We start from the raw sequence: 27,171 nt of genomic DNA on the forward strand, positions 1-27,171 counted from the left end.
GTAGCTGGGACTACAGGTGTCTACCATCATGCTCGGCTAATTTTTGTATTTTTAGTAGAGACAGGGTTTCACCATATTGGTCAGGCTGGTCTCGAACTCCTGGCCTCAGGTGATCCACCCGCCTCAGCCTCCCAAAATGCTGGGATTACAGGCGTGAGCCACCATGCCCGGCCTGTTGCCACATTTTTGCTTTTGTGAATAAGCTGCTATGAACACCTGTGTGCAAGTATCTCTTTGAGACCCTGCTTCCAATTCTCTTGGGTGTATACCCAGGAGTGGTACACATGAACAAATAAACGAGGGACATGCCAGGCATGCCTGTAATCCCAACATTTTGAGAGGCTGAGGCAGGAGGATCCCTTGAACCTAGGAGTACAAGACCAGCCTGAGCAACATAGGGAGACCCTGTCTCTACGAATACATTTTAAAAATTAGCTGGGCGTGGTGGTAGACACCTGTGGTCTCAGCTACTCAGGAGGCTGAGATGGGAGGATGGCTTGAGCCCAGGAGGTCGAGGCTACACAGTGAGCCATGATCTCACCACTGTACTCCAGCCTGGGTGACAGAGTGAGATCCTGTCTCAAAAAATAAATGTAAAAAAAAAAAAAACACAGGACAGGCCGGGCGCGGTGGCTCATGCCTGTAATCCCAGCACTTTGGGAGGCCGAGGCGGGTGGATCACGAGGTCAGGAGATCGAGACCATTCTGGCTAACACGGTGAAGCCCTGTCTCTACTAAAAATACAAAAAATTAGCCGGGTGTGGTGGCAGGCATCTGTAGTGCCAGCTACTCAGGAGGCTGAGGCAGAAGAATGGCGTGAATCCGGGAGGCGGAGCTGGCAGTGAGCCAAGATCCTGCCACTGCACTCCAGCCTGGGTGACTAAGCAAGACTCCATCTCAAAAAAGAAAAAAAAAAAAAAACAGGACACAGGACAGTCACAAAGGGGCATAGACTCACACCCAGAAACTCTAGGCTTGAGCACAGAGGCTTCCAGAGAGGAGGAAGGTGGTTCATCAAGCATATGGGTATTTTATGGGTTGAAGCTTGGTCCCCCAAAAGGATATGACCCTGTCCTAATTCCCAGAATATGCGAATACAGCCTTTTTTGGATGGAGGGCCTTTGCAGATGGAATTAAGTGAAGGATGAGGAGATGAGGTCATCCTGGGTTATTCAGGCAGGCCCCACATCCAAGGGCTGGTGTACTTATAGGAGTCGTAGGGACAGACACAGAGAAGCCCTCTTAAGGATGGTGGCTGAGCAGGAGGGATGCAGCCACAAGCCAAGGACACCCAGGCCACCAGAATGCATGACTGCTGCTTGAAGCCACTCAGTGTGTGGTCATTCGTTACATCAGCTAAGCCAGGTCTGCACACACCTGCAGAGCAGGAACTCCGGAGAAGCAAGACCCGAACAGGGACAGTTTCCCCTCTGGCCAGGACCTCACCCCATCAACCCAGCTGCCCACGAGGCTGCCGCTCAAACATCCCAGGCCTACAGCTGCCAGCCCGCCCTGGGTTCAGCCAAGGGAAGAGGGAGCTGTGAACAAGTCAGCCCTGGGCCCCTTCAGGGAGCCAATGACCCCCTCCTTTCCTCTCTCAGGCACTCATCCCTTCATTCATTCATTCATCCATCCATTCATCACTCCTTCCATAAACATACCTAGTACCTCCCATGTGCCTAGATATGAAGGCAGTATCAAGGTGTCCCTTTCAGGGGCCCCCAGCGGGTGGGTAAGCACACCCGCAAATTCATAACTCCAGAGAGGACATGAGGCCCAACAGAAAAATCACAAGGGTAGCCCACAAGGGCCTCAGCTCTGCCTGGGGCAACAGGGAGATGCCCCCAAGACTGGTATCTGGAGGCCCACCCTGGACTGACGCAGAGGCTTTCCTGATGGGCAAAGAAGGAGGCCTCCCTCTGGTTTGTGAAGGAGATGGTGGCACGGAGAGCTGGAGATGGGATCCTGGGTTTTGTCCTCCAGGTGATAGACACAGGAGGGGTGAGAACAGGCTCACCTTTATCAAACTTTGGTGGAAAATTGAAATTGCATTCTAGGAGAAGGACCAAGAAAGTCTGATGCTGGCCACGTTCAGGCTGTGCTGCTCTGAGATACCGGGGCAGGCGGGCTTGGCAAGGTGGCCCCCTTCCCCTCTCTCCCCATGTCCCCCTGCTCCTGCTCCTGCTCCATCTCTTCCCACTCCCAGCTCCTCAGTGGCCAAGTCTGGTGTCCTTCAAGAAGCGGCTGAAACCTCTAAAGGAACTTCCTCCTGCAGGGCAGGCTCTGCCCAAGGACGTCTCCACCACCCAGAGTCCAGGTCTGGCCCTCGCCACCCCACCCGCATCCCAGAGTCTGGAATGATACAGCCCCCAGCTCCTGGAGCCCCCACATGGAGCCCCTGCTCCCAGCAAACCAGCGAGGGAGGCCTGGGGGGAGGGAGGGGCTAAGAGGGAGGGGAGGGCCTGGCCGTCCCCAGAGAGTACAGCTAACCCACAGCACATAATCCTGTTAAAAAATTAATCCTCATTTAGCCAGGAGGCAAGGCAGCCGCTGAGATAAAGCCCCTGAGAAGTAATAAAAGGCAACAGCAATTGATAAAGTGGTGAGGCCGCTCATAAAACCCTGCTGCAGTGAAGGTCGGGCAGGCCCCAGGAATCAGAGAGTAACCACCGCCAGGTGGGGGCAGGGGGCATTGCCTTACAAGCCCCAGCCCCTGCAGAGGACGACCACCTTGGGCAACGGAGCTGATGCTGATGGTGGAGAGAGGGAGAAAGGAGGGAGGCTGCCTCTCTCAGCTCCTGCCTGCTCAGCCTCACCAGACGGCCGTGGCCCTTTGGGAAGGAATCACCATCCTTGGTCCTTGTCTCTGTCCTAACATCATGGCCATGAAAGGTCACAGCCCTCCTGGGGCCCAGCCGGTCCCAGAGTATACCTGGTGAGCCTGGGCCTGTCTCCTGTGGTTCCTGGTGGCCCCCGCTGTCCCCCACACGCTTGTCCCACGGATAGGAGGATGGAGAACCCACCCCAGCCCCCACACCAGAGACTCACTGGAATCCTCCCAGAAGGCAGGTGTGGTCACCACTGCATCTGGCATCTGCCTGCTGGGGAAGACTCATTGCCATGTCCTCGTGGGGACGTTACTTTCCACTCCAGCCAAGTTGCATCACCAGGCCATGCCTCCTTCGGTGTCCCCAAAAGCCAATAATGGCCCCCACAAAACGGCACTGGACTGGAGGCAGGAGAGACCCATTGAGACCCAATCTTGTCACCACTAGTTATGGGGGAAAATCAGGGAAGGGGGCTCGATGCCTCCGCTACTCCAACAGTGGCGACGACCCACAGGTGTAAGTGCCCAGCTTCCAAGCCCACACCCCTCACCAGGGCATCGAGGGCTCCCGGTCTGGGGCTGCATCCTGGCCAGAGAAGGAAGAGAGTGATTCTCATTACTGTATCACTCCAACGGCTGCCTGGAGACTAAGCAGAAGCAAGGAGACCAGTCAGAAGGCAGTTGCAATGGTCCTGACCATGCTAACTTCACCCACATTTTCTTTCATTTATGCACTGAAGAATCATTTATTAAATACCTACTGTGTGCCAGGCATCAGACCAGGAGCTCGGGATACAGTGTTGCTCACAGTCTTGTAGGAGAGACACATAAACAATTGCAATAGAATTCCTTGTATCAGGTTATTCACGAGAACAGGAAGTTAGCGGCAAAGCTGACCTCGTGGAGGACAATGCCTGCCTTATGGCCCTCGGCCACCAGCTGAGACACCAGCAGGCCTGGGCAGGCCAGCCCCTGGCCCAGAGGCTGGGTCCCTAGGGCCCAAGCACCCTACATGGCTCATCTGCATGGGGCAATCTCTACCTGTGCAAGCGTCAAATCCACCCAGTCCCCAGGCCAAGGAGGCCTCTGGGATCAAGTCCTGCTGGGCACCCAGAGCCCCCTAAGCCAGAAAAGCAGTGAATAAACACTTTCCTGTATGTCCATAAGGAGGAGCCCTCTCCCCTACAGACACTGGTTTGCCCATAACCACTGCACCCACAGTGACCATCAGCCCTACCTTTCTAAGCTCACATCCATCTGCTTTAGGTGGAGAGTCCACAGCTTCAACGATGCTGGAATGATGACTTTACAAATGCTTTGCCCCCACCCAGGTAACAAGGAGCCCACACACCTCCCAGATCTTGATCTCTAATAACATCTCCAATAAAACAAGCCAGGGCTCCTTGAGAAATGCTGGATCCTAGGGCAGAGGAAATAGATAAGCCTGGACATCTTAGAGTGCTCAAAACACATACATCCACACACGCACAGACGTACACACACTTGCACACATGCACACACGTGCACACATGTGCACACACCCACTTGCACACAGAAACATACACACGTGTATTCACACACATATATGCATACGCGTATACGTGCATGCATGCACATGCACAAACATACATGCACACACACACACACTTGCACACAGACACGCACTCATACACACACGCATTTGCACACAGTGCAGGGAAACGTGAAACAGACCAGGAGCCAATTGAAAGACTGCCCAGTGGCCAAAGGTGGAGCAATTGGAGCTGCAAAATAGATGGCATGCATGGCCTTCCTTCCAAAGAACAGGGTATGAAGGGGGTGGAGGGCAGGAAAGACAGCAACCTCCAGGGAGACACCTGTGACTCTCCTTGGATGCGTGACCCAGGCCGCGTCACCAGTGATAAGCCCTGTTGATAGCGTGTACCTTGATGTGACCTGATGGGAACGCCTCCTGTTTGGTTTTTTTTTTTTTTTTTTTTTTTTGAGATGGAGTTTCACTCGCTGCCCAGGCTGGAGTGCAATGGCGTGATCTCAGGTCACTGCAATCTCCACCTCCTGGGTTCAAGCGATTCTCCTGCCTCAGCCTCCCAAATAGCTGCATGCCACCATGCCCAGCTAATTTTTGTATTTTTAGTAGAGACGGGGTTTCACCATGTTGGCTAGGCTGGTCTCGAACTCCTGACCTCAGGTGATCCACCCTCCACAGCCTCCCAAAGTGCTGGAATTACAGGCGCGAGTCACTGCGCCCTGCCAGAAACGGCTCTTTATCTCTGCAAACCTCCTCCCCAAAAACAATAACCCCAGCCTGGCGACAAGGAAAACATCAAATAAATCCTAATTGAGGGACATTCTACAAAACACCTGACCAGCCCTCCTGAAAACTGTCAATGTCATCAAAAACAAGGAACAGCTGAGAAACTGTCACAGCCAAGAGGAGTCTGAGGAGACCCAAGGACCGCATACCATGCATTCATTGTCCAGGAGGTTGAGGCTGCAGCGAGCAGAGATTGTGTCACCACACTCCAGGCTGGACAACAGAGCAAGACCCTGTTTCAAATGATAATAACTTATCAATCGGGCATGGTGGCTCACGTCTGTAATCCCAGCACTTTAGGAGGCTGAGGCGGGTGGATCACCTGAGGTCAGGAATTCGAGACCACCCTGGGCAACACGGCAAAACCCCATCTCTACTAAAAATTAAAAAAAATTAGCTGAGCGTGGTGGCGCACACCTGTAATCCCAGCTACTTGGGAGGCTGAGGCAGAAGAATCGCTTGAACCCTGGAGGCGGAGGTTGCAGCGAGCGGATATTGCGCCATTGCACTCAAGCCTGGGCAACGAGTGAAACTCTGTCTCAAAAACATAAATAATAATCATAATAACTTATCAATACTGGCTCCTTAATTGTGCAAAGTACCACACTAATAGTCAACATTAATAACAGGAAACTGGGGGCAGGGGACGTGGGAACTCTGTATTGTCTTCGCAATTTTTCTGCAAACCTAAAACTGTCGTAAAATAAAAAGTTTTGTCAAAACAGAAAGTATGTTAGATATTTGCATGCATTTGCCCTCTAAATTTAATTACTCATGCAACAAAGATGCGTTAAGCACCTATGCTGTGCTGGGCACTCTCCCAGGCTGTGGTGATACCACGATGAGCAATATGGCAGGCCCCGGCTTCAGAGAGCCTGACCTCACCGTCTACCTGAAGGCTCAGCATGAAGAGGACGGGGAAACTTCAGGTGACAAATATAAAGGACAAATGTTTATCAAAAAATATATATTCTAGGCCTGGAACAGTGGCTCACGCCTGGAATCCCAGCACTTTGGAAGACCGAGGAGGGTGGATCATCTGAGGTCAGGAGTTCGAGACCAGCCTGGCCAACATGGTGAAACCCTGTCTCTACTAAAAATACAAAAATTAGCCGGGCATGGCGGCACAAGCCTATAGTCCCAGCTACTTGGGAGGCTGAGGCAGGAGAATCGCTTGAACCCGGGAGGTGGAGGTTGCAGTGAACCGAGATCGCACCACTGCACTCCAGCCTGGGGCCTGGGCAACAAGAGGGAAACTCTGACTAAATATATATATATATTCCAAAAGTATAAATTCAGAAGAATGTGCATTGTGGCCAGGGGAAATTTCAGGTGACAAATATAAAGGACAAATGTTTATCAAAAATATATATATTCCAAAAGTATAAATTCAAAAGAATTGTAGCCAGGCTCACAGCTGTATTCCCAGCACTTTGGGAAGCCAAGGTGGGAGGATCACTTGAGCCCAGGAGTTCAAGACCAGCCTGGACAATATAGAGAGACCCCGTCTCTGTTTTTTAATAAATAAATAAGAAAGAAAACAAAATATGCATTGCAACATACATAAGGAACCAATTAAACCATAAGAGTTAACGCTGGGCTGCACACAGTGGCTCATGCTTGTAATCCCAGCACTTTGGGAGGCCGAGATGGGAGGATCACTTGAGCCCAGGAGTTCAAGACTGGCCTGGACAACATAAGGAGACCCTGTCTCTACTAAAAATTTAAAAATTGGCTGGGCGTGGTGGCTCACACCTGTAATCCCAGCACTTTTCGAGGCCAAGGCAGGAGGATCACAAGGTCAGGAGATCAAGACCATCCTGGCTAACACAGTGAAACCCCATCTCTACTGAAAATACAAAAAAAAAATTAGCCTGGCGTGGTGGCGGGTGCCTGTAGTCCCAGCTACTCGGGAGGCTGAGGCAGGAGAATGGTGTGAGCCTGGGAGGCGGAGCTTTCAGTGAGCCAAGATGGCACCACTGCACTCCAGCCTGGGCAACAGAGCAAGACTCCGTCTCAAAAAAAAAAAAAAAGGAAAAAAAGAAATTAACCAGGTGTGGTGGTGTGCGCCTGTAGTCCCAGCTGTGCGGGAGGCTGAAATAGGAGAATCACTTCAGCCTGGGAGATAGAGGCTACAGCAAGCCGTGATCATGCCACTCCACTCCAGCCTCATCGACAGAGTGAGACCCTGTCTCACACACACACACACACACACACACACACAAAATTCAGTGCTGAAGAACCCACTTAATCAGTGGTCAAGGATAATAAAAGTCCTCACGTGGGGAGTTAGAGACAAGAAATCATGACATGGAAAATCTCCCAGTTTCTCTGGTTTGATACTTTAAGATATCTTTACATGCCTATGACACTATCGAAAAGGAATAAAAAGATAAAACCCAATAAAGGTAGCATGGGGTGGGGCAGAGGGGATATTCACATTAACTCGTGGCTGCTGGTGCTATCGACTGCTTCAACCTTTCCTATGTTAAAGAAAACATATTTGGCCGGGAATCATGGCTCGCACCTGTAATCCCAACACTGTGGGAGGCTGAAGTGGGAGGATCGCTTGAGTCCAGGAGTTCAAGACCAGCCTGAGCAACATAGCAAGACCCCATCTCTATTAAAAATAATAATCATATGGCCGGGTGCGGTGGCTCATGCCTGTAATCCCAGCACTTTGGGAGGCTGAAGTGGGTGGATCATGAGGTCAGGAGTTCAAGACCAGCCTGGCCAAGATGGTGAAACCCTGTCTCTACTAAAAACACAAAAGTTAGCCAGGCATGATGGCAGTGAGCTGAGATCATGCCACTGCACTCCAGCCTGGGCAAAAGAGTGAGACTCCATCTCAAAAAATAATAATAATAACAATAATAATTTTTAAAATAAAGAAAAAAGTATCCATGACTCTTGTTAAAGACAAGTAGGAAGACCTTATTCCAGGGGGGCTACCACAATGGGGTTTAGCTGTAGGAGAGCGAAATTGGGCTCAGTCTCACTCTACCAAGGACGAGTAGGGTGTGCAGTCCAGGAGCAAGGGTGCCGGGTGGGTGGAACATGACTAAGAGGAGACATTGAGGAGAGGGGATGCTTGCTCGGCTAACTCAGCAGGAATCTTCCTGAAAGCAGGCCAGGGTAACAAGATATCGAGAGTGGAGGATGAGGAATTTGATCAAATATTGAGGGTGATCACATAGGATTTTCACTAAACTGACCCAGCAGGACTCTTGCTAAACCTGAACTAAACAAGCCAAGGGCAGAGCCCAAGGTCAGTGCCTTGAAGGCTTAGTGGAGTAGAGTCAGGTCGAGGAGAGGGTCTGTCACCTGACAGCCATCTGATCATAAGAACCAAGTAGCTTTTCCATCCTTTGCCCAATAACCTTTCTCTAAGCACTGTACCCCAAGGAAAGAAGGCAAAAGTTAAAAAACAAAGAAAGAAAAGGAAAAAGTCAGTGGTGTCAAGATACTCACAGCTGCACTATTTTTGTTTGTTTGTTTGTTTTGTTCTGTTTTTTGAGACAGAGTCTCACTCTGTTGCCCAGGCTAGAATGCAGTAGTGTGATCTCGCCTCACTGCAATCTCCACCTCCCAGGTTCAAGCAATTCCCATGCCTCAGCCTCCCAAGTAGCTGGGATTACAGGTGTGCACCACCATGCCCGGCTAATTTTTGTATTTTTAGTAGAGATGGGTTTTTGCCACGTTGGCCAGGCTGGATGGCACCATTGTTTAAATAAAATGTTGTCAATAGCCCCAAGGCCTGACAATAGAATCCCAAGTGAACAAAGGCTGGTAAATTGCTGCCTCTTGAAGCAGCTGAAGCTGAACGCTGGGGCTCGGGAGCCAGAACGCTTGGGTTCCAGCTCAGCTCCTCCAGTCACCAAGTGACTTTAACCTCTCTCTGCCTCAGTTTCCAACCTGTAAACTGAGGATTGTACTAACTCCTACCTCAAGAACTACCTCCAAGCTTCAGTGAGATTGTGGCTATTGCCCAGTGCCCACGGACTGTGGGAAATGTCCTGTAGCCACGAGCTACAATCAACCACCGCACACCCTTTCCATCCAAGTGCTCTGTGAGATCGGGGAGAAAATGGAAACCTATGTAGGGTGACCCAAGGAGCTCCCCAGCAAAGCGGGATTGAGGTACAGAGCCAAACACCAGAGGAAGAGTTACCCAAGCATGGCTGGGATGTCCTGAGAGGAGCAGGAGCAGACCTTTCATGCCATCTCCAGACCAGGCCCAGGCAGGTAAGAGGGTGAACAGGACCAGGAATTCGCACAACCCCGGGGAACGACAGGAGAACCTGCAGAACTACGGACCCTAGACCTGCAAGCCACCAAGATCTGCGCTGGCCCCAAGCACACGCAAAATGCACCCCAGCCGGGGCCTGCCCAGGCCCCTGGACCACTGCCTCCGCTCCTCACTCAGGCCCTGCCTCCCTGGCGGCCCTCTCGAGCCCCACCTCACAGCCAGCTCCTGCTTAAATCTAGCAATGCCCCCCAGGCCTGGAATTCTATTATCAGAGTGAACTAGGTCCCGCTGAGAGTGACAGGAAACCCAAATAATGGAAATCGCAACGAGGCAGAGTGTGTTGAATTCTCCCCGGGAGGATGCAGCCTGGGGGTGAGCTACACAGGACGCTGGGGACCAGGCCCCTTCTGCGCACCCCGGTCATCCCCAGGGAGCCCCTCATCAGGCAGCTTAGGGCAGCTTGCCCTCCAGAGGCATTAGATGGAGGAAAAATCAAAAAACAAGAAAAGCAAAGCTAGCTTCTGGCAAGAGGCTGGAGCTGGTACGTGACATTCTCATTTTGCCCCATTGGCCAAAATGTGGTCACGTGGTCATGCCTTGCTGTAAGGAATGCTGGGAAATGTAGTCTTTCTTCTTAGCAGCCATCTTACCATGGAAGAGCGGGAGAACAGATATTAGGGGACAACTAACCAGCTTTGCCACAGCGGAAAATCCAGACTCCGCCATGGCCTACAGGCTCCTCCTGGTCGACCCCCTCGGGAGCCCGGGTGCATCCCTTCCTCCATGCCTGGTCCCTCTGCCTGAAGCCTTCTTGCCCTCTCTGCTGGCTGCATGCATCCTGTGGGCCTCCCCCAACGCTGGTGCCAGCAAAGCCTGATCTCCTCTCCCGAGGCCGCCTGCACTCCTGCTGTGCGTGCATCGCAACCTGTGTCCCTGACACACAGGGATCCTTACCCTCCCCAAGGTCTGTGCTCCCCAGGGAGGAGCCGCACCTCTGGGCTCCCTGAGCCCCAGCCCTGCAGAGCAGACACCCCACGCGGTGGTTGCAGGCACCGGGCAGTCGCTCCATCCTGGTTTTCAGCCTTTGGTGCACAGAAGTGTGAAGAAGAAGGGGGGGTCACCGGCATGGAGTCCTCCTTGAGAGTGTGTTCCAGTCAGCCAGGCAGGGGCAGCCGGGGATCCGTACCAGTGGTCCCTGTCCACCTGGGTTAGGAAAGGCTGGCTGGCCTGGGGAGGCTGTGGATGGCGTCTGCAGTGTCATCTGAGTGCCATGGCCATCGCTTCGAGATGGCATCTGCTTGCTGCAGCCAGGCAGGTCTTAAGGAAGGCCGGGGCCACTGTCAGCAGGTGTGTGGCTCCAGATTGAAATTGTGACAATACCCCCAGCCATGACCTTCCGTCTTCCCACCAGCGCACCACCTCTCAGCAAAACCTCCAGGATCCACCTCAAACCCAGCCCCATCCCACAGCCACCACCCTGGTCCGGGCCACCAATAGCTCTCGCTCAGACACAGGCAATCACCTCTCCAGGGAGCACCCAGTGTCCATTCTGCCCTCGTTCTGGTCTGTCCTTCACCCACAAATGGAGAGTGGTTTTTAGCATTAGATCAGTTTATGTCACTCTCTTGCTTAAAACTCGCCCCTGGCTTCCACTGCCTGGCATGAGAATCACCGCCGCCTGCCCCACGGGACTGGCCCTGCTGCCCCTGCCACCTGCCCTATGCCCACTCCCCTGGCTCATGGTCCCCCAGAGTCATTGACCTTCACCATCCTCTCAGCGAAACCCCGCCAGCCACCACTGCGTGCTGCCCACCCACCCCACCAGCCTCTCCATCACGTCTTCCTGCCTTCCCTTCTTTTGGGAAACTCTTTTTTTCTTGTTTGTTCATTTTATTTTCTGTGTCCCCAACTCGAATGGAGGCCACCAGGAACATTGTCTGTCTCATTCACTTCTGTGTCCCCAGAACCTAGAACCATGCCTGGCACACAGAACGTGCTTAATAAGTACTGAGACAGAGACATACAGAGAAGGAAAGAGGGAGAGAGACAGAGAAAGAGAGAGAAAATAAGAGAAGGGGAAGGAGAGATGGCAGAGAGGGAGGGAGAACCACACGCTGAATCCAGGGGTTCCTCTCCCACCCCTCATGTGCCCATGGTAACAAGGGAGTCCCCCTCTTCTGACCCCTTGTTGTCAAAAAGTCCATCAAGCAAGAACGCCCGAGCCCCAGGCCCCCTCTGAAATTCCCAAGAAGGAAGCACCCCAAGAAGGAAGCACCCCAAGAAGGAAGCACCCCAAGAAGGAAGGCGCGCAGGATGCTGCTCTGGAGCCATCGGGTTCCCGGTCTGCTCACCACGCTCAGGGAGCCCCTTAACAGGACCAGGAGAAGAAGAGGCACCCAGCCTGGGGTTCCCCCCGGACAAGGCCATGCTGTGACCCAGGCTTGGTCCTGGCCCTGACCATGGGAAGCCCACTCCACAGGCCCTCGCCCAGGCAGGCCTGAGGCCCATGCACCACTAAAGGCCTGGAGAGGGGGTCCCACCCCACCCTCACCTGGGTCCCCTGGGGTCCGGGTGAGCTGGGACAGAGGGACCACCGGTGGAATGGGCTCCTGCTGTGCTGTGAGCCCTGGGTCACTGTCCCCACTCTGGGGAGGGAGGGGAGCAGCCTGGAGCCCCGAGGGCGCGGCTGGCAATAAAGGCAGATGCTCAAGTTGATGCCACCCCACACACGTGAGGCTGGGACGAGGGGTGGCACTGACACGGCTGGGGAGCCCACTCCCGAGGTACGACCCGGGGATGTGCACAACCACATTCCAAAGACGCACGGGATGAGATCAGCCCCGGTGACCCTCGGACTTTGCCCTCCTCAGCAGGAGCCAGCCCCGTGGACCCTGTGTGCCTGTCCATCTGGAAGGCCCAGCATGAGAGGCCCGGCCGTCCTCCTCACTGTGGCTCTGGCCACGCTCCTGGCTCCCGGGGCTGGGGCACCGGTACAAAGTCAGGGCTCCCGGAACAAGCTGCTCCTGGTGTCCTTCGACGGCTTCCGCTGGAACTACGACCAGGACGTGGACACCCCCAACCTGGACGCCATGGCCCGAGACGGGGTGAAGGCACGCTACATGACCCCCGCCTTTGTCACCATGACCAGCCCCTGCCACTTCACCCTGGTCACCGGTGAGTACTGCCCCAGGATGGGGCCTGGGGGTGGGAGGGCCTGAGAAACCAGGTGGCACAGAGCCCTGTCGTGCAGGATAAAGGGTAGAGGTCCTTGCTCTATGCATAGGACACAGCCAAGGGGAACATTAGGAATCCTCACCGTCGGTAGCAGCAGATCCGGGACAAAGAAAAATGACCAGGGAGGTCCTTAAACCCGTGGCCACAGCCAGGGCAGCAACCCCAGAAGGCTTCGGGAGGAGGGGAGTGTGGCGGGCTCCCGGCTGGCTCCTACAGCTCCCTCCCCTGCCCGCCCCTCCAGCTGGCTGTGTCAGCCTCTCCCTCTCCCTTCCATCCTTTCCATCTCCCACCTAACACCTCCCTGACAGATCTGCCCAGGCTGTAGACAATACAGAGATAGGTTTTTAAAAAGCCAAATATGGGGCCAGGCGCAGTGGCCCACGCCTGTAATCCCAGCACTTTGGGAGGCCGAGGCGGGCAGATCACTGGAGGTCAGGAATTCGAGACCAGCCTGGCCAACATGGCGAAACCCCGTCTCTACTAAAAATACAAACATTAGCCAGGCATGGTGGCCCATGCCTGTAATCCCAGCTACTTGGGAGGCTGAGACAGGAGAATTGCACGAACCCAGGAAGTGGAAGTTGCAGTGAGCTGAGATCGTGCCACTGCACTCCAGCCTGGGTGGCAACGCAAGACTGCATATAAAATATATATATATAGGAGGCCGAGGCAGGAGGATTGCTGGAGTCCAGGAGGTAGAGGCTGCAGTGAGCTGCGATCACACTGCTGCAATCCAGCCTGGGCGACAGAGCAAGACCCTGTGTCAAAAAAATAAACAATAATAAAATAATAAAAAGTCAAGTACCACAAAAAAGGCATTAGAGAGTTGAAAAGCAACTGGCCCTCCCTAGGGGCTCGGCCACCTCCCAAACCTGGGTCATCCTCCAAAGACCCTGCGTGGGTGTCCCAGGGCCCCTGCAACAAAGAACTGCAGACTGTGGCTTAAACCCACAGAAGCGGATCCGCATGCTTCTGGAGGCCACAAGGCCAAAACCAGGGCATTGCAGGGCTGCACCCACCCGGAAGACTCTAGCAGATGCTCCCTCCTCACCTCTTCTGGCTCCTGGGGCCTCAGCAATCCTTGGCATTCCTGGGCTGGTGGCAGCATCACTCCGACCTCTCCCCACGTCCCCGCAGGGCCTCTCCACTGTGTGTGTCTGTATTCAAACTTTCCTCTTCTCACAAGGACACCAGTCGCTGAATTTAGGGTCCACACTTCTCTGGTATACATCCCCTTACCCTAGTTAATCACATCTGCAAAGACCCTATTTCTAAATAAGGCCACGTTCTAACGTTCCAAGTGAGCATGAATGTGGTGGGACACCATTCACCCCAACACAGGCAGCTCATCCCCACACCAGCCTTTCTGCCCCTTCTAACCGCAAATGGAGGTGTGCGGTTCTCCCATCCGCGCAGCGCCTCTTTCACTCTCTGTATCGCAGATGAGGACGGGAGGGACCTTCTCCACATCATCTCTCCTTTTGCACCTTTTGGACTTAGTACCATGTGCACGTGTTTCCTGTACAAAAAGAAATTCGAAAAATCTCCTGGAGCTCCCCGTGGTTCACTGAAATTCCTGCCTGGGATCTCGTCTGATGGCTGGGCCATCATTTATTTAATGAGTGCCTTCCTGATGGCCGTGGAGGTCACCCTCAATCTTTTGCTAAAGCAAACAAGGCTGCCACCAGGATCCTTGCACGTGCATATGTGCCTATGTGCCCGTCCAGCTGCGGGACAAACAGCTGGAAAGTGGAAGTGCAATTGCTAAAATAGGTCAAAGAACACGTGTCTATTTGTCTCGGACATGACCTCGAACCTTGGCTCCCACGGGGCAGTGCAGGAGGAAGTCTGCTACCCCCAGCCCTGCCCCAGGCCCACTCCCCACCCAGCACACAGGGAAACCTGGGCTGTTTTGACTTTGCCTCTTCCAGCCCTGGGTCCGGCCTTCGCTGTGACCCCGGTCCATCCCGCCGTCCTCTGCACCTCTTCCTCCCTCAGGCAAATATATCGAGAACCACGGGGTGGTTCACAACATGTACTACAACACCACCAGCAAGGTGAAGCTGCCCTACCATGCCACGCTGGGCATCCAGAGGTGGTGGGACAATGGCAGCGTGCCCATCTGGATCACGGCCCAGAGGCAGGTAATGTCACCCCCAGCCCATACTGACATTGCAGAGCACAGGGGCACTTAGGCCCAGGCAAGGCTTGGAACCATGTGAGATCAACGGCAGGTCCCTTCCCCACTCCAAGGTCTCGGGGCTCCTGGCCTACCCTGGCACAGAAGGGTGTGAAGTAGGGCCCCAAAAGGGGCAGGTGGTGGGTGCTGGCAAGGACTAACCAGTTAGCTACGTCCAGCTCGGCCCATGGACACAGCCCTGCCCGGTCCTCCCTGGGGGGCCTTGGGAGCAAGAGGAATTGCTCTGTCCCCCTAGTCGGAGGGAGAACTGCACCCTTGGGCCCTGCAGCATTGGGGGTGAGGGTTGGACAGGGAAGATCATTGTGACTCAACAAGAAAGCGTTTAACAATTACACAACTTTCTCCCATTCCACATCCCTGTCAGAGCTGAACAGCTAAATTCTAAAGGGCCAAAGATAAAACGAGAGGTGGGTTACAGTATTGACCCAGGAACCCCGCCCCCAGTTTGCAATGCTCTGGGGGCTTCCTGGCCCAGAGGCGAGGCTTTCAGGAAACAAAGTCAGTGGAGGTTTCCAAGATGAGGCTGGAATAAATGTCACAGCCCACGCCCACCCCAGAGCCAAGGTATCCACTCAAGCCGGGGTTCCCTCGCTCCAGAAGGATCCATAGACACACTCAGGGCTCCTTCCACGGGCTCGTGAGCAGGAAGCCAAGGTAGAGACCCTGGCATCTCAAGGTGCTTGATCCAATGAAAGAATATCCTGGGGGAGTGGACGGGCAGGTGGGGTGGACAGACGGCCGGGGGGACACACAAATTCTAAATAAAGCAGCAGTTGAGTTAGGGGCAGATAGGCGGCCAGGCAGAAGGCTGGAGGGGCAGGTGGATGGGACACAGGTGGACAGACAGACAGACTCACGCCTGGACCAGAGCCCAACAAGGCAGGCCAGACTGAGGTTCAGAAGGAGATGCTTTCTGGGCAGTGTGGCCTCGAAGCAGGCATCTCAGCCCAATGATGAGGCAGACACTGCCTATCTGGGAACTTTTTTTTCTTTTTTTGTGATGGAGTCTTGCTCTGTCACCCAGGCTGGAGTGCAGTGGCACGATCTCCGCTCACTGCACGATCTGCCTCCCGGATTTACGCCATTCTCCTGCCTCAGCCTCCCAAGTAACGCACTACAGGCGCCTGCCACCAGGCTGGGCTAATTTTTTTGTATTTTCAGTAGAGACGGGGTTTCACCGTGTTAGCCAGGATGGTCTCAATCTCCTGACCTCGTGATCCACTCGCCTCGGCCTCCCAAAGTGCTGGGATTACAGGCGTGAGCCACCACGCCCGGCCTCTGGGAACATCTTTATACTGATGTCTCGTTTAGTGCTCAAGTCCAGTGGGCACCTGTCGTTTCCTCTATAAAATCAGGTTTTACCCCCATAGAACATGAGATCAGGGATGTTTTAGAAATTAAACGCCCCGAAGCTGCAGCTAGGAGCAGGGATGGGTGGGTGGAACAGAAAGTAGGCAGGTGGGGGACAAATGTGTTCACAGGCATAGGACAAGGGGTGACCCACTGAAGAGTCCTGTCTTTCACACTGCCTTGTCTGGCAGGGCCTGAGGGCTGGCTCCTTCTTCTACCCGGGCGGGAACGTCACCTACCAAGGGGTGGCCGTGACACGGAGCCGGAAAGAAGGCATCGCACACAACTACAAAAATGAGACAGAGTGGAGAGCGAACATCGACACGGTGATGGCGTGGTTCACGGAGGAGGACCTGGATCTGGTCACACTCTACTTTGGGGAGCCAGACTCCACGGGCCACAAGTACGGCCCTGAGTCCCCGGAGAGGAGGGAGATGGTGCGGCAGGTGGATCGGACCGTGGGCTACCTCCGGGAGAGCATCGCGCGCAACCACCTCACAGACCGCCTCAACCTGATCATCACATCCGACCACGGCATGACGACCGTGGACAAGCAGGCTGGTGACCTGGTCGAATTCCACAAGTTCCCCAACTTCACCTTCCAGGACATCGAGTTTGAGCTCCTGGACTACGGACCAAACGGGATGCTGCTCCCTAAAGAAGGGAGGCTGGAGAAGGTGTACGATGCGCTCAAGGACGCCCACCCCAAGCTCCACGTCTACAAGAAGAAGACGTTCCCCGAGGCCTTCCACTACGCCAACAACCCCAGGGTCACACCCCTGCTGATGTACAGCGACCTTGGCTACGTCATCCACGGGGTGAGTCGCCTGCTGGAGGCACCACCTCCAGGGGCTCCCTCCCCAGGCTCTGGGTCTCCTTTTTTCTCTTTTTTTCTTTTCTTTTTTTTTTTTTTTTGAGACCAGGGTCTTGCTCTGTTGCCCAGGCTGGAGTGCAATGGCAGGATCTCAGCTCACTGCAGCCTTCAACTCCCAGGCTCAAGCGATCCTTCCACCTCAGCCTCCTGAGTAGCTGAGACCACAGGTGCACGCCACCATGCCTGGCTAATTTTTGTGTGTGTTTTGTTTTGTTTCGTTTGAGACAGAGTTTCACTCTTGTCATCCAGGCTGAAGGGCAATGGTGCGATCTTGGCTCACTGCATCCTCCACCTCCCGGGTTCAAGCGATTCTCCTGCCTCAGCCCCCTGAGTAGCTGGGATTACAGGCGCCTGCCACCATGCCTGACTAATTTTTTGTATTTTTACTGGAGACAGGGTTTCACCATGTTGGCCAGGCTGGTCTCGAACTTCTGGCCTCAGGTGATCCACCCACCTCAGCCTCCCAAAGTTATGGGATTCAGGTGTGAGCCACCACACCCAGCTGATTTTTGTATTTTTTTTGTAGAGACAGTGTTTTGCATGTTGCCCAGGCTGGTCTCAAACTCCTGGGCTGAAGCAATCCTCCTGCCTGGGCCTCCCAAAGTGCTGGAATTACAGGGGTAAGCCACTGCATGTGGCCTCTCCTTCCGTCTCTATAGAGGCACTCCCTATTTCTAGCTGGTCCCCAGTTTGAGGAGTGTGAGCACCGAAGGGACACATCCTTCACTATGCAGTAGTGTGTGTGTGCACATCTGTGTGTGCCCTCCACATTCAGGCACCAGGCAGTGGGAGTGTGTGTGCACATCTGTACCCATCATGTCCAGGCACTGTGTGATAGGCACGTGTGTGTGTGTGCACATCCGTGTGTGTGTGTGTGTGTGTGTGTGTGTCCTACGTGTCCAGGGTAAAGTGTAGAAGTCTAGCCCCAAGGGTGACATGGAAGAGGCAGGAAAGAGTCAGGAGCCCAACCTCCCCTCAGCAGAGAGCACAGGGATGCTGAGCCAGAAGCGAAGCACAGATTAGGGAGCAGACATCCCCGGAAAGGAAGTGACCGATGGGAACCAGTGTTCAACACCGCACAGGAGGCAGGGCCCGGAGCCTGGAGCTGCCCACTCCACTCCCATTTACTCAGGGTCTGGTCTCCGTTCATTTCACTGGACCTTCCCTGAACTTCACTCTTTAGGGTGACTGATCTTTGGAGGCTCAGAATTCAGGGAAACTGAGTCTTGGAACCCCTCCAGCCCCCACGTTGGTACTCCTTCCTAAGGGGGTGTTCATAGGGTGCATAGGGTAGACGGAGAGGGTCTGTTGCTCCCAGCAAGGACCCAGGACCCTTGCCCGCTCCCCGGCAGAGAATTAACGTCCAGTTCAACAATGGGGAGCACGGCTTTGACAACAAGGACATGGACATGAAGACCATCTTCCGCGCTGTGGGCCCCAGCTTCAGGGCGGGCCTGGAGGTGGAGCCCTTTGAGAGCATCCACGTGTACGAGCTCATGTGCCGGCTGCTGGGCATCATACCCGAGGCCAACGATGGGCACCCGGCTGTCCTGCTGCCCATGCTGCACACAGGTGAGGGCAGGGTGCCCCAAATCCCCGCCTGCTCTGGTGTGTACATGTGTGCACACGTGGATGCCTGCATGCCTGTGGCCAGGACACCCTTGAGCCCCGAGGGGGGCCGCCTCCCCTGGCTTTGGGAACACCGGAATCCCTCACATTCCCACAACACGTGACCTCTCATGAGCAACTCATGCATCTCGGGTGGCACAAGAGGGCGAGGGGGAGGAGTAGGCAGCCTCGCTCAAGAAGGGGACAGAGGGAGTGAGGGTGGCCCAGGCGGGCCTGCTGTGCAGAGCCCACCTCCTGGCTGCTGGATCCCCACTCCCCACTCCCCACCACAGCAACCTGAGGGCCTCCTTTCTGGAATCTTCCTGTATCAGCCTCCCACACACACACCTCCCCACCCGAACCTGCCCCATCTTGGGGACAAAGGTCACCTGGAAACTGACAAGGTGGCGACCCTGGTGGGCGCCTGGCTGGAGAGGGGTGGGCCCACTGAGCAGGGCTGTGAAAGGCCGTGGGACCAAGGGGGCGGTGAAAGGGGAAGTAGGGGCTCGTGGGGACCACCAGAGGACCCCGAGTTTACTGCGGAGGAGCTGGGGTGAGGAGCCATCCCTCTCTCCCTCACGGGTCCTCTGGCTTTCCTTAGAGTCTGCTCTTCCGCCTGATGGAAGGCCTACTCTCCTGTCCAAGGGAAGATCTGCTCTCCTGCCCAGCAGCAGGCCCCTCCTCGTGATGGGTCTGCTGGGGACCACGATTCTTCTGTCTGAGGTCGCATAACGCCCCATGGCTCAAGGTCAGAGACCCAGAAGGCAGAGGCGGGAGGGTGGCCCCACGCTCCCTGACCCTCCACTCTGATGTCCTGGCTACAGTCCTAAGGCAGCCAGAACACAGCTGCCAGGCCCCGCCAAGCAGGTGACTCCCACTGACCTGGCTGCCACAGAGAGGCGATCACCCCTGAGATCCTGAGGCTGACCCTTCCAGCCTCTGTGCTCTGGGCTTGGAGGAGGCCTTTCCAGAGCAGACCACCCAGACCAGAGGCCAGAATTCCCACCCTCCCCCAAAAGCCAGAACTCCCTCAGCCTCTGGCCAGAGCTGCTGCCTCCCCTCCTTCCTGCCATCTCTGTGCTCCACTGGGAGAGCTCAGAAACTGTCGCATGGGGTGCATTTGGGAGGAGAGCTCTAGGGCTGTGTTCCTGGAACTCTCCAAGAGCCTCCTAGGACACGCATGAAGTGTGTTTGGTAGGAGAGTGCCAGGGCTATATTCCTGGAACTCACTGGGAGCCGGCCTCCAAGGACATATGTGGGGTGCATTTGGGAGGAGAGCTCCAGGGCTATGTTCCTGGAACTCCCCAGGAGCCTCCAAGGACAGTGCTCTCTTGTCTGTCTGTGCAGCCATGGCCTCCTAGGCCAAGCAGAAGAAAGTCATTCATTCATCCCGAAAATATGTAATGGGAGCCAGCTCCACGCCAGCCTCTGGTCTGGGCTCAGGATACGCAGCGAACAAGACAGTCCAGGCCCTGGAGTCTGGGACCTGTCATTTAAAGGTACAAGAAAGCAGAGAATGCAAAAGCAAATGAATCCATGCACACAGTGCTCAGATGCTTGTGATGGCAGATAAGAGACGGCCACAGGCAGGGATGAGGCAGGCGCAACCTTTTCATTTGCCTGGCCTGGAATGGCCTCTCTGAGAAGGTGGATTTAGGGAGAGACCAGAATGACGAGAAGAAGCCAGACACGCCAGGCAGGGGAAAGAGCCAGGGACAGGCCCGCGGTGGGACAGGTTTGGCGTGTTTGGGATGAGACAGAAGGCCAGTGTGCCTGCAGGTTGGCACAGAGCGAGGCTCTAACAGGAGCTGATCACAGCCCCAAGGCAGGAGGTTGTCGGATGCACAGCGGGGAGCCCCAAGCTGAGGTTACACAGGGTCTGAGGTCGATGATTAAACGAGTGGCTCCCACTGCTGGGCCGGGGACAGAAACGGGAGCAGGAAGTGGCCAGTTTGGAGGTCGCTGCAGTGCCCAGCAGGACATTCCAGTGGCAGGGGTGGAGAAGCTGCAATGTGCGCAGATTCCAAATACCTTTAAGAGGCACGACATTCGAGGTTTGTGGACAGATTATGTGGGAGGGTGAAGAAAACAGAAAAATGAAAGATGGGTCCGATGCTTGGGTCCTGAGCCACTTGCTGACATGCTAAACAGTTGGGGACAGGAGTCAGGGGGGCCGAGACTTGTTTCAGCCGTGATCAGCCTCAATGCCGGTGACACGGCCACGTGCAGCTCTTCCTGGGCACAGGTTGTGCAGATGAGTCCACAGCCAGGGATGCAGTTTAGTCTGGCAATTTAAATTTGAGACTTGTCAACACAAGCTATGGGACTCAATGAAAGCCCCCAGCCAGAAGGAGTGGACTGAGAAGAGATGTTGACCACACCACTCACTGAGAAGGCGGGGCTGGTGAGACAGGAAAAGCCAAGAGCTTGTCATGGGTCAAGAGGGGAATGAGGCCAGGTGCGGTGGCTTCCGCCTGGAATACCAGTGCTTCCAGAGGCCGACGCAGGAGGATCGCTTGAGCCCAGGAGTTCAAGACCAGCCTTGGCAATATAGTTAGACCCCATCTCTGTAGGAATTTTTTTTTTTAATTAGCTGGGCATGGTGGTGCGTGCCTGTAATCCCAGCTACTGGCGGGGAGATGGAGGTGGGAGGATCGCTGGAGCCCGGGAGGTGGAGGTTGCAGTGAGCCTTATTCTCACCACTGCACTCCAGCATGGGCAAGAGTGAGACCCTGTCTCTACAAAATAAATCAGTGAAAGAGAAAGAAGCGGGTTTAGGGTTTAGAGAAGTAGGAATGTGGAGATGTGTGCGGTGGGGAGGACCATTCATGCCACATGTCATATCCGGAAGGGGACCAGAGGACCCTTCAGCCTGAACCCCTCATGCCGATGAGGATGTTGGAACCCAGAGGCATTAACTGACTTGTCCAAGGGGACCAAAGAGTGGCCGGTGGTCTGTAAATGCCAGCTTTAAGGTCCTGGTCCCGAGTACTTTCAGCCACAATGCCTGCCTCTCTGTGCTCAGGGGCTTGAGTCCTTGAAGCTAGTCTCCCAGCACTAAGCAGGGACATGATAAGGTTTCCGTGGCGCTAGAGTCCACAACCATTTGTTCTCCACATTAACCAAGAGAGAGACTCAGAAAAAGTCATTATTCAGACTCACACACAAGGAAATTGAAGCACGGAAAATCGAAGATCACGTGACTCTGCATAGTCTCACACAGCTTTTCCCCAGAGGGGCAGCCACAGTGGCGTCCCAGCAAACCAGCTCTCCAGACCCCCCTCAAAAAGCCCTGGTGTTGGCCCTTACCCATTTCTGCGGCGTCATTACTCCCACCGTGGCCCATTTAAAGCTACCAATGTGAGGTCACCGAACACAAAGTAGGGAAGAAGCTCGCAGAATCATCGTCTGCTTGTGCAGCATCTGCTGGGCTGAGCAGGTTGCTAAGAGCTGGGGGGTCCAAAGTTTTCATCACAGCCTGGTAAAGTCCATTTGGAACTAGGCTGTTTTCTGTGGCTAGCTTCTTTTCTTTTTTTTTTTTACACAGATTCTCATTGTGTTGCCCAGGCTGGGTGCAGTGGTGCAATCACAGCTCACTGCAGCCTCCACCTCCTGGGCTCAAGCAATCCTCCCATCTCAGCCTCCTGAGTAGCTGAGACTACAGGTGTGCACCACCATGCCCAACTAATTTTTTAATTTTTAATTTAAAAAAAGAAAAGCAAGCTATGTTGCCCAGGCTGGTCTCAAACTCCTGGCCTCAAGCGATCCTCCAGCCTTGGCCTCCCAAAAAGCTGGGATTACAGGCATGAGCCACTGGGCCCAGTCCCTGGGCCCGTTTCTTTCCTCTAAAGGTAGTGTTGAAAGTACATGTGGCCAGTTAAAGGCACATTGTGGAATGGACGCAGTCCTTGCCCTGACTTTACAGAGTCCTCCTTCCCCAGCCAGAAAAGCAGGCAGAAGACTAGGGGAAGCTCTTCTGCCTCCTGGGATCCGCACACTTCCAGCCAGGTCTGAGACAGTGCCCACCCCTCCCCTTCCAGCCCTGGAAGAAGGGTCTAAAGCCTCACATCATCACGCCACCTCCATGTCCACACCTGTCCCGCACCTGCGCCCTCCCAGGAATCCCTACACAGGCCCTTTTCAGCGCAGCCTGGTAGGGCCGCCCCCCTCCCCCAGCCCACCAGCCTGTTTCCCACGACCCCTCCCTCCCAGTCCAGCCGCAACGCTGCTTCACCTGTCCCACCAGACCCGCCCTCAGCCTGCCCCATCCTCTCCCAGACCAACGCGTGCTGCTTGCTCTTCCAGGAAGCCTCCAGGAGCTGCCCGCAGGCCCTGGGCCGGCTGTCTCTCTGTGATGCTCTGCCGGTCGCGGACGGACCCTGCCTCCCCAGCTTATCCCAGGCCAGAGGCTGCATGCCACTGTCCCCGGCAGCGCCAGCCCCTGCTTGGCTGTTATGGTGCTGGTAATAAGCCTCGCAGCCCAGGTCCAGGGCCCCCGGCGAGCCGGTCCCATAACCGGCCCCCTGCCCCTGCGGCTGCCCCTCGGGCCCCCTCCTCCTGCAAAACCCGCTCCCGAAGCAGCGCTGCCGTCTGCAGCCACGCGGGGGCGCGCGGGAGCTCTGCGGGCGCGGGAAGCTGCAGACCCGGCCTCGGTCAGCTGGGAGGGGCCCGCCCCGGGCACAAAGCACCCATGGGAATAAACGCCAAGCCGCGACAATCAGCACAGGGGAGCCTTTTCCTAAAGCCTGCCGGTTTCCCGACGGTCCCCCCATTGACACCAGCGCGGGATAAATTTCTAACTCCTTGCCAGGCTTCACAAGCCCCAGGGACCCCTCCATTCTCGTTAGGAGTGGGCCCTGGTTGGACGGCTGGCCAGTCCTGGAAAAGGGGTGAGTTTCCTAAAAGGAACGGGGGAAGGCATGAGGAGGCTTTTTGTGAACGATGGGGAAGCAGCATCTGTAAGCCACAGTGCTCAGCAAGAAATCACGTTAAACAAGGCGGCAACACCGCAAAGAAAGTCGCGTGGATTGGCACTGACACAGGACTGGGGTGGCCGTGGCCAGGAGCCGAGGGACCCTTCCACACCTATTCCCCTGTGCATTAAGAGCATAGGCTTTGGAGTCAGATAAATTCATGTTCCAGCCCTGGCCCCCCACCCAGATGCTGTGACGTTGGCAAAGCAGTTGACCCTCCCCAGCCTCAGTTTCCTCATCTGAAAAAGTGGGATAATGAGGACTGTGCCCACCTCCCTGGGGTACCTGAGAGTAAGGTGGACACATTGCGGGGAGGCTGGCACAGAGGCTGGCCCCAAGCAGGTGCTCAAGGATGGCAGCCCCTGGGAGGATTAAAATCCTGCCCTGGGAGGTGCTGGGTTTCTCAGTGCCACCCTGCAGAGTAAACCAGCTGGGGCACCGGGAGACGCAGTCTTTGAAGTCTGAGTTTGTCAGATCTGCCTATTTCCCTGCCTCCAAAGCCCGCAGCCCCCAACCCCCACCCCGGGTCTCCTGCTTCAGCTCCGTGGAGTCTCCAGGGCCCATCCCAGCCTGCTCTCCGCAGCAGCCTGATCGGCTGCCTGGGGCTGAAGTCCTGCCTCAGCCTGAAGAGCCTGGACTTTGGCCTGGCCTGTGGGTCCCCTGCCCCACAATCCAACTGCTCTTCCTGGAAGGACTGCCCCGGTCCCCATGCCAGTGCCTGCGTCCACACCCCATGACACCCAGGCCAGCCACCCACCTGCACAAGCTCTGGCTCTGTGGCTGGGCCGGGGGGCGGCGGGGGGGACCCTCCCTGGACAGGCCCAATTCCAGTCTCAGCCCGCCTGAGCCTGCCCCACCTGGCCAGAGGAGACCAGGTAGAGTCCACATCCACGTCCTCGGAGTGGTGAGCGCTCACAGTGCCGGCATTGCCACTGCCCAGTCTCCAAGAGAAGCCCTGCCTTCCTCTGAGCCCCCCACCACCACCACTACATTTGCCCAGCCCTGTTCATCAACAACTCTGGGCCAACAAGAGCTGTGAGAATTGCCTCATCCACAGAAGAAGAAAAGACACAGAGAGGAGAAAGAAAGAGAAGAGACAGGAAAATAACCAAGTCTGTCTCACATTCAGTATTCCATTACTCCAGATGTCTGGTGTCACAAAGGCACCACCGAGAGAGTCCTGGTGGCTGGCCGAGCACTCGCTGATGGAGCTTCCGGTGTCAGGAGCGTGGGGGCTGAGGCCTGGCTGCATGCATGGGGGGCTGATTTTTCTATCCGTGCAGCCCTAGGTGTCAAATGTGAGGGGTGCCACCCTGAGCAGCACAGTCCCAGTTCAAATCCAGCTCCCCATCTCCAACACCTGCTCTGTGGCCCTGGGCAAGTTGCTAACCTCTTTGGGCCTCTCCTCCTCTGTAAATCCAGGACCAGTGGCAGGATCTGTCTCATAGAGTGGACTCAGTGATAACATGAGTTAATATTCACAAACAACTGCAAACAGGACCTGCTGCATGGAAGACCTGGGTGTTAGGAAGAGACAGGGCAGCAATTACCTTGTATCAAATTGTGAGAAAGTCATTCACTCTTTTAGACCCACCTCCAAGCCTTCTTGCTTCTCTAGCAGAACGTTTCTGGTCCATGAATCCCACCACTAACAGGTGTCTTCTGTGACAGGAAGAGAGGCACCAGGCTCAGAGCTCCGGCAGCCAAGCAACAGCATAGGATGGACGGTTGCCCCAGCTTGATTTGCCTTGTGTTTGTTTTTATAATCACCTTCAATTTTTGGTTAGTGCTACTCATTTTTCATTGACATCTGTTTTTTTCTTTTTCCTTTTTAAAAGATCTTTTTTTTTTTTTTGAGACAGAGTTTCACTCTTGTTGCCCAGGCTGGAGTGCAATGGTGCAATCTCGGCTCACTGCAACCTCCACCTCCTGGGTTCAAGCAATTGTCCTGCCTCAGCCTCCTGAGTAGCTGGGATTGCAGGCGTGTCGTGTGCCACCACACCCAGCTAATGTTTGTATTTTCAGTAGAGACAGAGTTTCAGCATGTTGGCCAGGCTTGTCTCAAACTCCTGACCTCAGGTGATCTGCCCACCTCGGCCTCTCAAAGTGCTGGGATTACAGGCATGAGCCACTGCGCCCAGCCTAATTTAAGGGATCTCTTCATGGTCCTTAAAAAAGTCTTTTTTTTTTTTTTTTTTTTTTGAGACAGTCTCACTCTGTCACTCAGGCTGAAGTGCAGTGGCACGATCTCAGCTCACAGCAATCTCCACTTTCCAGGCTCAGGTGATCCTCCTGCCTTAGCCTCCCAAGTAGCTAGGACTACAGGTGCCTGCCACCTGTAATTATCAGCATGCCCGGCTAATATTTGTATTCTTAGCAGACATGGGGTTTCACGGTGGTCTCCAAATCCTGACCTCAAGTGATCCACCCACTTTGGCCTCCCAAAGTGCTGGGATTACAGGCAGTGAGCTACTGCACCCAGCCAAAAGAGTCTTTTAAAAAATTAAATTAGCTGGGCACAATGGCACATGCCTGTAATCCCAGCACTGTGAGAGGCAGAGGCAGGAGGATCGCTTGAGCCCAGGAGTTCGAGACCAGCCTGGGCAATATAATGAGACCTCGTCTCCACAAAAAGTTTTAAAATTAGCCAAGTGTGGTGGTGCATGCCTGTAGTCCCAGCTACTCAGGAGGCTGAGGTGGGAGGATCGCTTGAGCATGGGAGGTTGCAGTCAGCCGAGATCATACCACTGCACTCCAGCCTGGGCAACAGAGCAAGACACTGTCTCAAGAAAAAAATCATATTAAGTAACAAAGAATGAGCTGATTTAAAGAGAAATGTTGACTAAGTAATAATGAAGGTGGCTGGGCGACATGACAAATTACATATGAGAGGTTGGCCAATGGCAAACCTGCTGGGGGTCATCAGGCTCTGGCCTGCCTCCTCTGCCCACCAACCAAGTGGCCAGCCCAAGAAGTTTCTGGAGGGTAGCACTGGCCTCCCATGGGCAGCATCCAAAGATTCCCCCCAAGTTTTCCCTGCCAAATGCACGGTGTTTCCCGGGTGCCCTGCACCCTTCCTGGCTATCAGATGACCAAGTTCAGGACTGCTCAATACCGACCTTGCAATTGACTATGCAAAGCTCATTTTACCATTGGCCCAACTGAAACAGACTCGGAAGAAAACCACCGGTGACACAAAGCCATGCACTGCATACTGGAGCCGCTTGGAGCTGACTGGGGACGAGTCACACAGACACATCATCCACACAAACCTGTCAACCCAGATCCTTCTCTGAATTTAGCCAGTCCGGGTGCAGCAGTAACACACCAAACATCCAGGTACTGACTGGGGTGGTTCTTGCAAGGCAGGTCACACCACTGGGACACAGAAAGCAGGCTTCGGGACAGGCATGGTGGCTCACTCCTGCAATCCCAGCACTTTGGGAGGCCGAAGCAGGTGGATCACCAGAGGTCAGGAGTTCAAGATCAGCCTGGCCAACATGGTGAAGGGGGATCACCAGAGGTCAGGAGTTCGAGACCAG

At 54.8% G+C, this 27,171-nt stretch overlaps 2 protein-coding genes across 2 annotated transcripts in view; both read left to right on the forward strand.

Moving 5' to 3' along the window:
- The window catches only part of LOC134732415 (mucin-2-like), a 242,186-nt gene extending 216,637 nt beyond the window's left edge, over nucleotides 1–25,549 (forward strand). Inside the window, exon 2 of the mRNA XM_063617373.1 lies at nucleotides 25,488–25,549. The gene's annotated coding sequence lies outside the window, so the exon portion shown is untranslated. The remainder of the gene's footprint in view (nucleotides 1–25,487) is intronic.
- Nucleotides 12,093–23,376, forward strand: ENPP7 (ectonucleotide pyrophosphatase/phosphodiesterase 7). Its single transcript, XM_055241907.1, has 6 exons — nucleotides 12,093–12,564; nucleotides 14,623–14,768; nucleotides 16,366–16,992; nucleotides 18,401–18,620; nucleotides 19,258–19,404; nucleotides 22,962–23,376. Exons 1-5 carry the CDS (start codon nucleotides 12,093–12,095, stop codon nucleotides 19,386–19,388), a joined length of 1,596 nt encoding a protein of 531 aa, XP_055097882.1. The 3' UTR covers nucleotides 19,389–19,404; nucleotides 22,962–23,376.
- Nucleotides 25,550–27,171: the final 1,622 nt, after the last annotated feature.

This window comes from Symphalangus syndactylus, chromosome 14, assembly GCF_028878055.3.
Source record: "Symphalangus syndactylus isolate Jambi chromosome 14, NHGRI_mSymSyn1-v2.1_pri, whole genome shotgun sequence".
Classification (NCBI taxonomy): domain Eukaryota; kingdom Metazoa; phylum Chordata; class Mammalia; order Primates; family Hylobatidae; genus Symphalangus; species Symphalangus syndactylus.